Raw genomic sequence first — 11,721 nt, 5'->3', positions numbered from 1 at the left:
ATGACTCAGGCACCAAAGACCCCCCCCAAATACCCCCCCACCCCAAAGACCCCCCCATGGACCCAAATACTCACCCCCCCCATTGATCCAGGCCCCCAAGACCCCCCCACCCCAAAACGACCCCCCCACACTCCAAAGACCCCCCCAAATACCCCCCCAAGACCCCCCATCCTAAAGACCACCCCAAACCCCCTCTCCATGGACCCAAACATTTGCTCCCCCCCCATAGATTCAGTCCCCCAAGACCCCCCCTTCCCAAAGACCCCCCAAAACAACACCCCCCACCCCAAAGACCCCCCCGAACATCCCCCCAAAGACCCCCCCAAAATGACTCAGGCACCAAAGACCCCCCCCAAATACTCCCCCACCCCAAAGACCCCCCCAAACCCCCCCCATGGACCCAAATATTCCCCCCCCATAGATCCAGGCCCCCAAGAGCCCCCTAAAACCCCTCCCCAAGACCCCCCCACCCCAAAACGACCCCCCCCACACTCCAAAGACCCCCCAAATACCCTCCCAAGACCCCCCCACCCTAAAGACCCCCCCCCAAACACCCCATTTTCCCGGGGGGGGGGGGATGGAGGGGAAGGTGATAATGCCGAGGAGGGGGGGGGATAAAAACGAGGTCAGAGTGTATTTTTAGTGCCCCCCCAAAAAAAAGTGGGACACGGGGGGGGGGGGGGGTGGGAAGGGAGGAACCAATTGACCTCATTTCTTGGCCCCCCCCCCCCTCCAAAAATGGGACTTGGGGGGGAGGGGGGGGCGATTTGGGGACCCCCCCCACTTAAAGGACCCCAATTATGGGACCCCCCCCCTTTAAGGACCTCAATTTTGGGGACCCCCTTATTTTAGAGACCCCCATTTTGGGGACTCCCCCCTTTTTAGAGACCTTAATTATGGGACCCCCCCACTTTAAGGACCTCAATTTTGGGGACCCCCCCACATTGCCCCCCCCTCTTTTAGGGACCCCAATATTGCGCCCCCCCTCCCTTTTTGGAGACCCCAATTATGGGACCCCCCCTTTAAGGACCTCAATTTTGGGGACCTCCTTATTTTAGAGACCCCCATTTGGGGACTCCCCCTTTTTAGAGACCCCAATTATGGGACCACCCCCCACTTTAAGGACCTCAATTTTGGGGACCCCCCCACTTTGCCTCCCCCATTTTAGAGACCCCAAATATTGGGACCCCCCCCTTTTAAGGACCCCAATTTTGGGGAACCCCCACCTTTTAGAGACCCTGATTTTGGGGACCCCCCCCCACTTTGCTCCCCCCCCCCTTTTGGGGACCCTAATTTTGGGACCCCCCTCTTTAAAGACCCCAATTTTGGGGACCCCCCCACATTGCTCCCCCTCTTTTAGGGACCCCAATATTGTCCCCCCCTCTTTTTGGAGACCCCAATTATGGGACCCCCCTTTAAGGACCTCAATTTTGGGGACCCCCTTATTTAGAGACCCCCATTTTGGGGACTCCCCCTTTTTAGAGACCCCAATTAGGGGACTCCCCCCCTTTTAAGGACCTCAATTTTGGGGACCCCCCCACTTTGCCCCCCCCATTTTAGAGACCCCAATATTGGGACCCCCCCTTTTAAGAACCACAATTTTGGGGAACCCCCACCTTTTAGAGACCCTGATTTTGGGGACCCCCCCCACTCTGTCCCCCCCCTTTTGGGGACCCTAATTTTGGGACCCCCCCCTCTTTAAAGACCCCAATTTTGGGGACCCCTCCACATTGCACCCCCCTTTTTAGGGACCCCAATATTGTCCCCCCCCCTTTTTGGAGACCCCAATTATGGGACCCCCCCCAACTTTTCCCCCCCCTTTTAGAGACTCTGGTTTTGGGGACCCCCCCTTTTACAGACCTCAATTTTGGGGATCCCCCCCTACTTTGTCGTCCCCCCCTTATGGGACCGCCATTTTTGGGGTCCCCCCTGACCCCCCCTTTTTTATTCCCCCCCCCCCCTCAGCGCGAGAGGTTGAAAAACATCGAGCGGATCTGCTGCCTCCTGCGCAAGGTGGGGACCCCCCCAAATTGATCCCCCCCAAAGTGAACCCCAAAACCTGACCCCCCCAAAAGTGACTCCTCAAACTGAACCCCAAAATCTGAGCACCCCGACTTGACCCCCCCAAAGTGAACCCCAAAACCTGACCCCCCAAAAGGAACCCTGAAATTGAACCCCAAAACCTGAGCATCCCGACTTGACACCCCCAAAGTGAACCCCAAAACCTGACCCCCCGAAGTTAACCCTGGAACTGAACCCCAAAACCTGAGCACCCCGATTTGACCCCCCCAAAGTGAACCCCAAAACCTGACCCACAAAATCTGAGCACCCCAATTTGACCCCCCAAAGTGAACCCCCAAATCTGACCCCCCAAAGTGAACCCCAAAACCTGACTCCCCTGAATGATCCCCCAACCTGAACCCCAAAACCTGAGCATCCCGACTTGACCCCCCCGACTTGAGCCCCCATAATTGAACCCCAAAACCTGACCCCCCAAAATGAACCCTGGAACTGAACCCCAAAACCTGAGCATCCCAACTGGACCCCCCCAAAGTGAACCCCAAAACCTGACCCCCCCCAAAGTGAACCCCAAACTCTGACCCCCCTGACTTGACCCCCAAAGTGAACCCCAAAACCTGACTCCCCAAAATGAACCCTGGAACTGAACCCCAAACCTGAGCACCCCAATTTGACCCCCCAAAGTGAACCCCAAAATCTGACACCCTGACTTCAGCCCCCAAAAGTGAACCTCAAAACCTGACCCCCCCAAGTGATCCCTGAAACTGAACCCCAAAATCTGACCCTCCCGACTTGACCCCCCCAAAGTGAACCCCAAAACCTGACCCCCCAAAAGGAACCCTGAAATTGAACCCCAAAACCTGAGCATCCCGACTTGACACCCCCAAAGTGAACCCCAAAACCTGACCCCCCAAACTGAACCCCAAAACCTGAGCCCCGGAATTGATCCCCCAAAGTGAACCCCAGAAACTGACCCCCAAAATCTGAGCACCCCAATTTGACCCCCCAAAGTGAACCCCCAAATCTCACCCCCCCAAATTGACCCTCTAAAGTGAACCCCAAAACCTGACCCCCTCGAACTGACCCTCCAAAGTGAACCCCAAAATCTGACACCCCCGACTTGAGCCCCCATAATTGAACCCCAAAACCTGACCCCCCAAAATGAACCCCAAACCTGAGCACCCCGACTTGACCCCTGCAACTCTCTGGTGTGGCCTTGAGGGGGCGTGGCCTGAGAGCAGGGGGTGTGGCTTGAGGGTCTGGGGTGACTTTGATTGGTGAGATCCAGGGAAGGGGGTGTTTCTTGAAGGGGCGTGGCCTGAGGGGAGGGGGCGTGGCCTGGGGGCTCAGAGGGCTCTGGTTGGTGTGGCCTTAAAGGAAGGGGCGTGGCCGGAGGGTTTTGTTGGACTCTGGTTGACTGGAAAGGGGCGTGGCCTGACGGTGGAGGCATGGTCTGATGAAGGGGGCGTGGCCTGAGGGTCTCAGGCGGCTCTGATTGTTGTGGCTTGAGGAGGGGGCGTGGCCTGAGGGGAGGGGCATGACCTGAGGGTCTCGTTTAGCTCTGATTGGCATTGGTGGGGGGCGTGGCCTGCACGAGGAGGCGTGGCCTGAAGACCAGGGGGCGTGGCCTGATGATCTTGGAATGCTCTGATTGGGGTGGCGTGAGGGAAGAGGGGGCGTGGCCTGAGGGTCCGGGGCAGCTGTCATTGGTGGGGGTCAGGGAGGGGGCGTGGCCTGGTGGGGGGGCGTGGCCCGAGGGTCTCGTTTGGCTCCTCTTGGCCTTGGTGGTGGGGGTGTGGCTTTAGTGAGGGGGCGTGGCCTGAGGGTCTTGGGCAGCTCTGATTGTTGTGGCTTGAGGAGGGGGCGTGGCCTGAAGACCAGGGGGCGTGGCCTGATGATCTTGGAATGCTCTGATTGGGGTGGCCTGAGGGAAGAGGGGGCGTGGCCTGAGGGTCCGGGGCAGCTGTCATTGGTGGGGGTCAGGGAGGGGGCGTGGCCCGAGGGTCTCGTTTGGCTCTGCTTGGCCTTGGTGGGGTGGGCGTGGCCTCAACGAGGGGGCGTGGCCTCAGCGAGGGGGCGTGGCCTGATGGTCTTGGGCAGCTCTGATTGGCCTGAGCTGAGTGAGGGAGCGTGGCTTGAAAGACAAGGGGGTGCGATTAAAGGAAAGGGGCGTGGTCTGAGGGAGGGGGCGTGGCCTGACGGAGTGGGGCGTGTCCTGATGCCCCCTGTGGCGGCGCCCCCAGTTGGTGGTCCCCGAGTACTGCATCCATGGGCTGTTCTGCCTCATGTTCCTGTGCGCGGCCGAGTGGGTGACGCTGGGGCTGAATCTGCCCCTCCTGCTCTACCACCTCTGGAGGTGCCACCGGGGGGGACCTGGAGGGACACTGGGGACACGGAGGGGTCGTGGGGGACGTGGAGTGGATGTGGGGGCGTTGGGAGGGATATGGGGATGTGGGGACGTCGGGGGACATTGGGGGACATGGAGGGATGTGGGGACATGGGGGTGTATGGGGACATTGGGGGACATGGAGTGGATGTGGGGACATTGGGGGATGTGGAGGGATGTGGGGGACATGGGGGCGTATGGGGACATTGGGGGACATGGAGGGATGTGGGGACATGAGGACATTGGGGGACATGAGGACTAGGAGTGGATGTGGGGACGTGGGGGGATATGGGGACATTGGGGGACATGGAGGGATGTGGGGATGTGGGGACGTGGAGTAGATGTGGGGACATGGGGGGGATATGGGGAGAATATGGGGATATGGGGACATGGGGACATGGGGGGATATGGGGACATGGGGACATGGGGACATTGGGGACATGGGGACATGGGGACATTGGGGACTTGGGGACATGGAGTGGATGTGGGGACATGGGGGGATATGGGGACATGGGGGGGCATGGGGGGACATGGGGACATTGGGGACTTGGGGACATGGAGTGGATGTGGGGACATGGGGGGATATGGGGACATGGGGACATGGGGGGACATGGGAGGACATGGGGACATTGGGGACTTGGGGACATGGAGTGGATGTGGGGACATGGGGGGATATGGGGACAGGGGGACATTGGGGGACATGGGGGGACATGGGGACATTGGGGACTTGGGGACATGGAGTGGATGTGGGGACATGGGGGGATATGGGGACAGGGGGACATTGGGGGACATGGAGTGGATGTGGGGACATGGGGGGATGTGGAGGGGTGTGGGGGACATGGGGACCTCAAGGGCCGTGGGGACATGGAGTAGATATGGGGACATGGGGGGTGTGTGGGGAGAATGTGGGGATGTGGGGACATGGGGACACAGAGGGACATGGGGGGACAGGAGGACATGGAGTGGATGTGGGGACATTGGGGGATATGGGGACATGGGGACATTGGGGGACATGGAGGGATGTGGGGGCCACGGGGACCTCAAGGGACATGGGGACATGGGGGGGGGATATAGGGATGTGGGGACATGGGGACACAGAGGGATATGGGGACGTGGGGACATTGGGGGACACAGGGGGACACAGGGACATGGGGTGGATTCAGAGGGACACGGAGACATGAGGGGACACGAGGACACCGATGTGGTCCCTGTGACACCGGGGAGGGGGACGAGGTCCCTGTGTGAGCTGCCCTGTGTCCCCACGTGTCCCCACGTGTCCCCACGTGGCCCTCTGCCACCCCGATGTCACACTCGATGTCCTTGTGTTGCCCTCATGGCCTCCATGTCCCCTGATGTCCCCATGTCCTCTATGTCCCCTGATGTCCCCACGTCCCCCTGTGCCCCACCTCCCTCCCATGTCCCCATGTCCCCCATGTCCTCCATGTCCCCTGATGTCCCTTTGTCCCCTGATGTCCCCATGTCCTCTATGTCCCCTCATGTCCCCATCTTCCCCCATGTCCCTTTGTCCCCTGATGTCCCCATGTCCCCCGTGCCCCATGTCCCTGTGTCCCCTGATGTCCTCCGTGTCCCCCATGTCCCCATCTCCCCCATGTCCCCATGTCCCTTTGTCCCCTGATGTCCCCTGATGTCCTCCATGTCCCCTCATGTCCCCATCTCTCCCATCTCCCCCCATGTCCCCATGTCCCCCATGTCCCCCATGTCCCTGTGTCCCCTGATGTCCTCCATGTCCCCCATCTCCCCATCTCTCCCCATGTCCCCATGTCCCTTTGTCCCCTCATGTCCCCCATGTCCCCATGTCCCTTTGTCCCCTGATGTCCTCCATGTCCCCCATCTCCCCCCATGTCCCCATGTCCCTTTGTCCCCTGATGTCCCCATGTCCCCATCTCCCCCCATGTCCCCCCGGGTCCCCCTTTGCCCCGTCTCCCCTCAATGTCCCGCTGTCCCCCCCGCTGTCCCCGTGTCCCCCCCCCGCTGTCCCCAGGTACTTCCACCGCCCGGCCGATGGCTCCGAGGGCCTCTTTGACGCCGTCTCCATCATGGACGCCGACATCCTGGGCTACTGCCAGAAGGAGGCCTGGTGCAAGCTGGCCTTCTACCTCCTCTCCTTCTTCTACTACCTGTACAGGTGCCACTGGGAGCACTGGGAGCCACTGGGAGGGGAAGAGAGGGGACTGGAGTGGGGTTGAAAGGGACTGGGGGGCACTGGGGGGGGACTGGGGGGCGCTGGGAGGGGACTGGGGAGCACTGGGAGGTGCTGAGGTGGGAATAGAGGGGACTGGGAGGCACTGGGAGGCACTGGGAGGGGACTGGGGGGCGCTGGGAGGGGACTGGGGGGCACTGGGAGGGGACTGGGAGGCACTGGGAGGTGTTGAGATGGGAATGGAAGGGACTGGGGGGCACTGGGAGGGGACTGGGGGGCGCTGGGAGGGGAAAAGAGGGGACTGGAGTAGGGATGAAAGGGACTGGGAGGCACTGGGAGGCGCTGAGGTGGGAATGGAGGGGACTGGGAGAGACTGGGAAGCACTGGGGGGGCACTGGGAGGTGCTGAGGTGGGAATGGAGGGGACTGGGAGAGACTGGGAAGCACTGGGGGGGCACTGGGAGGTGCTGAGATGGGAATGGAGGGGACTGGGAGGCACTGGGAGGGGACTGGGGGGCACTGGGAGGCGCTGAGGTGGGAATGGAGGGGACTGGGAGGCACTGGGAGGGGACTGGGGGGCGCTCGGAGGGGAAGAGAGGGGACTGGAGTGGGGAGGAAAGGGACTGGGGGGCACTGGGAGGAGACTGGGAGGCACTGGGAGATGCTGAGGGGGGAATGGAGGGGACTGGGAGGCACTGGGAGGTGCTGAGGTGGGAATAGAGGGGACTGGGAGGCACTGGGAAGCACTGGGAGGGGACTGGGGGGCGCTGGGAGGGGAAAAGAGGGGACTGGAGTGGGGTTGAAAGGGACTGGGAGGCACTGGGAGGGGACTGGGGGGCACTGGGAGGGGACTGGGAGGCACTGGGAGGAGACTGGGGGGCACTGGGGGGTGTTGAGATGGGAATGGAAGGGACTGGGAGGCACTGGGAAGCACTGGGAGGGGACTGAGGGGCGCTGGGAGGGGAAAAGAGGGGACTGGAGTGGGGAGGAAAGGGACTGGGAGGCACTGGGAGGGGACTGGGGGGCACTGGGAGGGGACTGGGGGGCGCTGGGAGGAGACTGGGGGGCACTGGGAGGGGACTGGGGGGCACTGGGAGGAGACTGGGGGGCACTGGGAGGGGACTGGGGGGCACTGGGAGGAGACTGGGGGGCACTGGGAGGTGCTGAGATGGCAATGGAGGGGACTGGGAGGCACTGGGAGGGGACTGGAGTAGGGATGAAAGGGACTGGGAGGCACTGGGAGGCGCTGAGGTGGGAATGGAGGGGACTGGGAGGCACTGGGAGGAGACTGGGGGGCACTGGGAGGTGCTGAGATGGGAATGGAGGGGACTGGGAGGCACTGGGAGGGGACTGGGGGGCACTGGGAGATGTTGAGATAGGAATGGAGGGGACTGGGAGGCACTGGGAGGGGACTGGGGGGCACTGGGAGGTGCTGAGATGGGAATGGAGGGGACTGGGGGGCACTGGGAGGCACTGGGAGGGGACTGGGGGGCACTGGGAGGGGAAGAGATGGGAATGGAGGGGACTGGGAGGCACTGGGAGGAGACTGGGAGGCACTGGGAAGCACTGGGAGGGGAATGAGTGCAACTGGAATGGGAATGGAGGGGACTGGGAGGTGCTGGGAAGCACTGGGAGAGGGATGGGGGGACTGGGAAGCACTGGGAGGGGACTGGGGAGCACTGGGAGGCTCTGAGAGGGGACTGGAGGGGACTGGGAGGCACTGGGAGGACACTGGGGGGCACTGGGAGGCGCTGAGGTGGGAATGGAGGGGACTGGGAGGAGACTGGGGGGCACTGGGAGGTGTGGAGATGGGAATGGTGGGGACTGGGAGGCACTGGGAAGCACTGGGAGGCGACTGGGGGGCACTGGGAGGCACTGAGGTGGGAATGGAGGGGACTGGGAAGCACTGGGAGGGGAATGAGTGCAACTGGAATGGGAATGGAGGGGATTGGGAGGTGCTGGGAGGCACTGGGAGGGGAATGGGGGGCACTGGGAGGCACTGGGAGGGGACTGGGAGGGGAAGAGAGGGGACTGGAGTGGGGATGAAAGGGACTGGGAGGCACTGGGGTGAGACTGGGAGGCACTGGGAGAGGAATGGAGTTGACTGGGAGGCACTGGGGGGGCACTGGGCTGGAACTGGAAGGCACTGGGCTGGTGCAGGAGGGCACTGGGAAGGGACTGGGCCATACTGGGAGGCACTGGGCCGGGACTGGAAGGCACTGGGCTGGTGCAGGAGGGCACTGGGAGGGGACTGGGCCATACTGGGAGGCACTGGGCCGGGACTGGAAGGCATTGGGCTGGTGCAGGAGGGGACTGGGAGGGGACTGGGCCATACTGGGAGGCACTGGGAGGCACTGGAAGGCACTGGGCTGGTGCAGGAGGGGACTGGGCCATACTGGGAGGCACTGGGCTGGGACTGGAAGGCACTGGGCTGGTGCTGGAGGGCACTGGGAAGGGACTGGGCCATACTGGGAGGCACTGGGAGGCACTGGGCTGGTGCAGGAGGGCACTGGGAGGGGACTGGGCCATACTGGGAGGCACTGGTTTCTCTTCCCAGTATGGTGTACACACTGGTGAGCTTCTGAGCACAGCTCCGCATACTGGGATTCCCCCCCCGCTCCATACTGGGATCCGCCCCCTCCATACTGGGATCCCCCGCCTGGATACTGAGATCCCTCCTGGATACTGGGATCCCCTCCGCATACTGGGATTCTCCCCCCTCTCCATACTGGGATCCCCCCCTCCTCATACTGGGATCCCCCAGCTGCTGGGACTGGGGGGCTGGAACCCTCCCAGTTTGGCCCAGTGGCCTCCCAGTTTATCCCAGTACGGCCCCTGCGTCGGCTGAGTCGTCCCCGTTGTGGCTCAATAAAGAACTGGCACCAGTGAACTGGGAGCACTGGGAGCACTGGGAATGCTGGGTGGGGTTTCCCAGCTGGTACTGGGAGCACTGGGAGGGCACTGGAATATGCTGGGATGAACTGGGAGGGCACTGGGATGGACTGGGAGGGCACCTGGAAGCGCTGGGTGGCTACTGGGATGGGACTGGCGGGTACTGGGAGCACTGGGCTGGTTTCCCAGTAAGCACTGGGAGCACTGGGAGTACTGGGAGGGGAGTGGGAGGGCACTGGGAAGTACTGGGAGGGACTGAGATGGGACTGGGAGGGCACTGGGATAGAGTGGGAATGGACTGGGAGGGCACTGGAATGCACTGGAAAGGACTGGGAAGCACTGGGAGGGCACTGGGATGGACTGGGAGGGCACTGGGATGGACTGGAAGGCACTGTGAGGGCACTGGGATGAACTGGGAAGCACTGGAAGGCAATGGGATGGACTGGAAGGCACTGGGAGGGCACTGGGATAGTGTGGGAATGGACTGGGAGGGCACTGGAATACACTGGAAAGGACTGGGAAGCACTGGGAGGGCACTGGGATGGACTGGGAGGGCACTGGGATGGACTGGGAGAGCACTGGAATGCAATGGGATGGACTGGAAGGCACTGGGATGGACTGGGAGGGCACTGGGATGGACTGGAAGGCACTGGGATGAACTGGAAGGCACTGGGAGGGCACTGGGAGGCACTGGAGCGCAATGGGATGAACTGGAAGGTGCTGGGAAGGACTGGGAAGGACTGGGAGGGCACTACAGTGCACTGGGATGGACTGGGGAGGCACTGGGAAGGACTGGGAGGGTACTGGGATGGACTGGGAGGGCACTGGGATGAACTGGGAGGCACCGGAATGCAATGGGATGGACTGGAAGGCACTGGGATGGACTGGTAAGGACTGGTAAGCACTAGGAGGGCACTGGGAAGGACTGGGAGGGCACTGGGATGGACTGGGAGGCACTGGAATGCAATGAGATGGACTGGGAAGGACTGGGATGCACTGGGAAGGACTGGGAGGGCACTGGGCTGGTGCAGGAGGGACTGGGCCATACTGGGAGGCACTGGGCCGGGACTGGAAGGCACTGGGCTGGTGCAGGAGGGCACTGGGAGGGGACTGGGCCATACTGGGAGGCACTGGAAGGCACTGGGCCGGGACTGGAAGGCACTGGGCTGGTGCAGGAGGGCACTGGGAGGGGACTGGGCCATACTGGGAGGCACTGGGAGGCACTGGGCCGGGACTGGAAGGCACTGGGCTGGTGCAGGAGGGCACTGGGAGGGGACTGGGCCATACTGGGAGGCACTGGGCCAGGACTGGAAGGCACTGGGCTGGTGCAGGAGGGGACTGGGCCATACTGGAAGGCACTGGGCCAGGACTGGAAGGCACTGGGCTGGTGGAGGAGGGGACTGGGCCATACTGGGAGGCACTGGGAGGCACTGGGCCAGGACTGGAAGGCACTGGGCTGGTGCAGGAGGGCACTGGGAGGGGACTGGGCCATACTGGGAGGCACTGGGCCGGGACTGGAAGGCACTGGGCTGGTGCAGGAGGGCACTGGGAGGGGACTGGGCCATACTGGGAGGCACTGGTTTCTCTTCCCAGTATGGTGTACACGCTGGTGAGCTTCTGAGCACAGCTCCGCATACTGGGATTCCCCCCCCGCTCCATACTGGGATCCGCCCCCTCCATACTGGGATCCCCCGCCTGGATACTGGGATCCCTCCTGGATACTGGGATCCCCTCCGCATACTGGGATTCTCCCCCCTCTCCATACTGGGATCCCCCCCTCCTCATACTGGGATCCCCCAGCTGCTGGGACTGGGGGGCTGGAACCCTCCCAGTTTGGCCCAGTGGCCTCCCAGTTTATCCCAGTACGGCCCCTGCGTCGGCTGAGTCGTCCCCGTTGTGGCTCAATAAAGAACTGGCACCAGTGAACTGGGAGCACTGGGAGCACTGGGAATGCTGGGTGGGGTTTCCCAGCTGGTACTGGGAGCACTGGGAGGGCACTGGAATATGCTGGGATGAACTGGGAGGGCACTGGGATGGACTGGGAGGGCACCTGGAAGCGCTGGGTGGCTACTGGGATGGGACTGGCGGGTACTGGGAGCACTGGGCTGGTTTCCCAGTAAGCACTGGGAGCACTGGGAGGGGAATGGAGGGGACTGGGAGGCACTGGGATGGGACTGGGAGGCACTGGGGTGGTGTGGGAGAGCACTGGGAGGGCACTGGGAAGTACTGGGAGGGCACTGGGAAGTACTGGGAGGGCATTGGGA

At 62.5% G+C, this 11,721-nt stretch overlaps 1 protein-coding gene across 1 annotated transcript; it reads left to right on the top strand.

Annotated features, from left to right (window-relative positions):
• The first annotated feature begins 1,948 nt into the window (after positions 1 to 1,948).
• LOC128850679 (protein cornichon homolog 2) lies at positions 1,949 to 11,373 on the top strand. Its single transcript, XM_054055657.1, has 4 exons — positions 1,949 to 2,013; positions 4,263 to 4,375; positions 6,408 to 6,551; positions 11,051 to 11,373. Exons 2-4 carry the CDS (start codon positions 4,305 to 4,307, stop codon positions 11,076 to 11,078), a joined length of 243 nt encoding a protein of 80 aa, XP_053911632.1. The 5' UTR covers positions 1,949 to 2,013; positions 4,263 to 4,304; the 3' UTR covers positions 11,079 to 11,373.
• The last annotated feature ends 348 nt before the right edge of the window (positions 11,374 to 11,721 follow it).

The sequence above is a fragment of the Cuculus canorus genome, unplaced genomic scaffold, assembly GCF_017976375.1.
Source record: "Cuculus canorus isolate bCucCan1 unplaced genomic scaffold, bCucCan1.pri scaffold_175_arrow_ctg1, whole genome shotgun sequence".
NCBI classification, from domain to species: Eukaryota; Metazoa; Chordata; class Aves; order Cuculiformes; family Cuculidae; genus Cuculus; species Cuculus canorus.
Note: the sequence above shows the minus strand (reverse complement) of the source record. Positions and strands in the feature narration are given on the sequence as shown.

Coding starts and splice junctions, on each gene's coding strand:
- LOC128850679 (XM_054055657.1), top strand. CDS start 4,305: ATGTTCCTGTGCGCGGCCGAGTGGGTGACGCTGGGGCTGAATCTGCCC. Junction 4,376..6,407: donor CTGCTCTACCACCTCTGGAG/GTGCCACCGGGG, acceptor CGCTGTCCCCAG/GTACTTCCACCGCCCGGCCG. Junction 6,552..11,050: donor TTCTTCTACTACCTGTACAG/GTGCCACTGGGA, acceptor TTCTCTTCCCAG/TATGGTGTACACGCTGGTGA.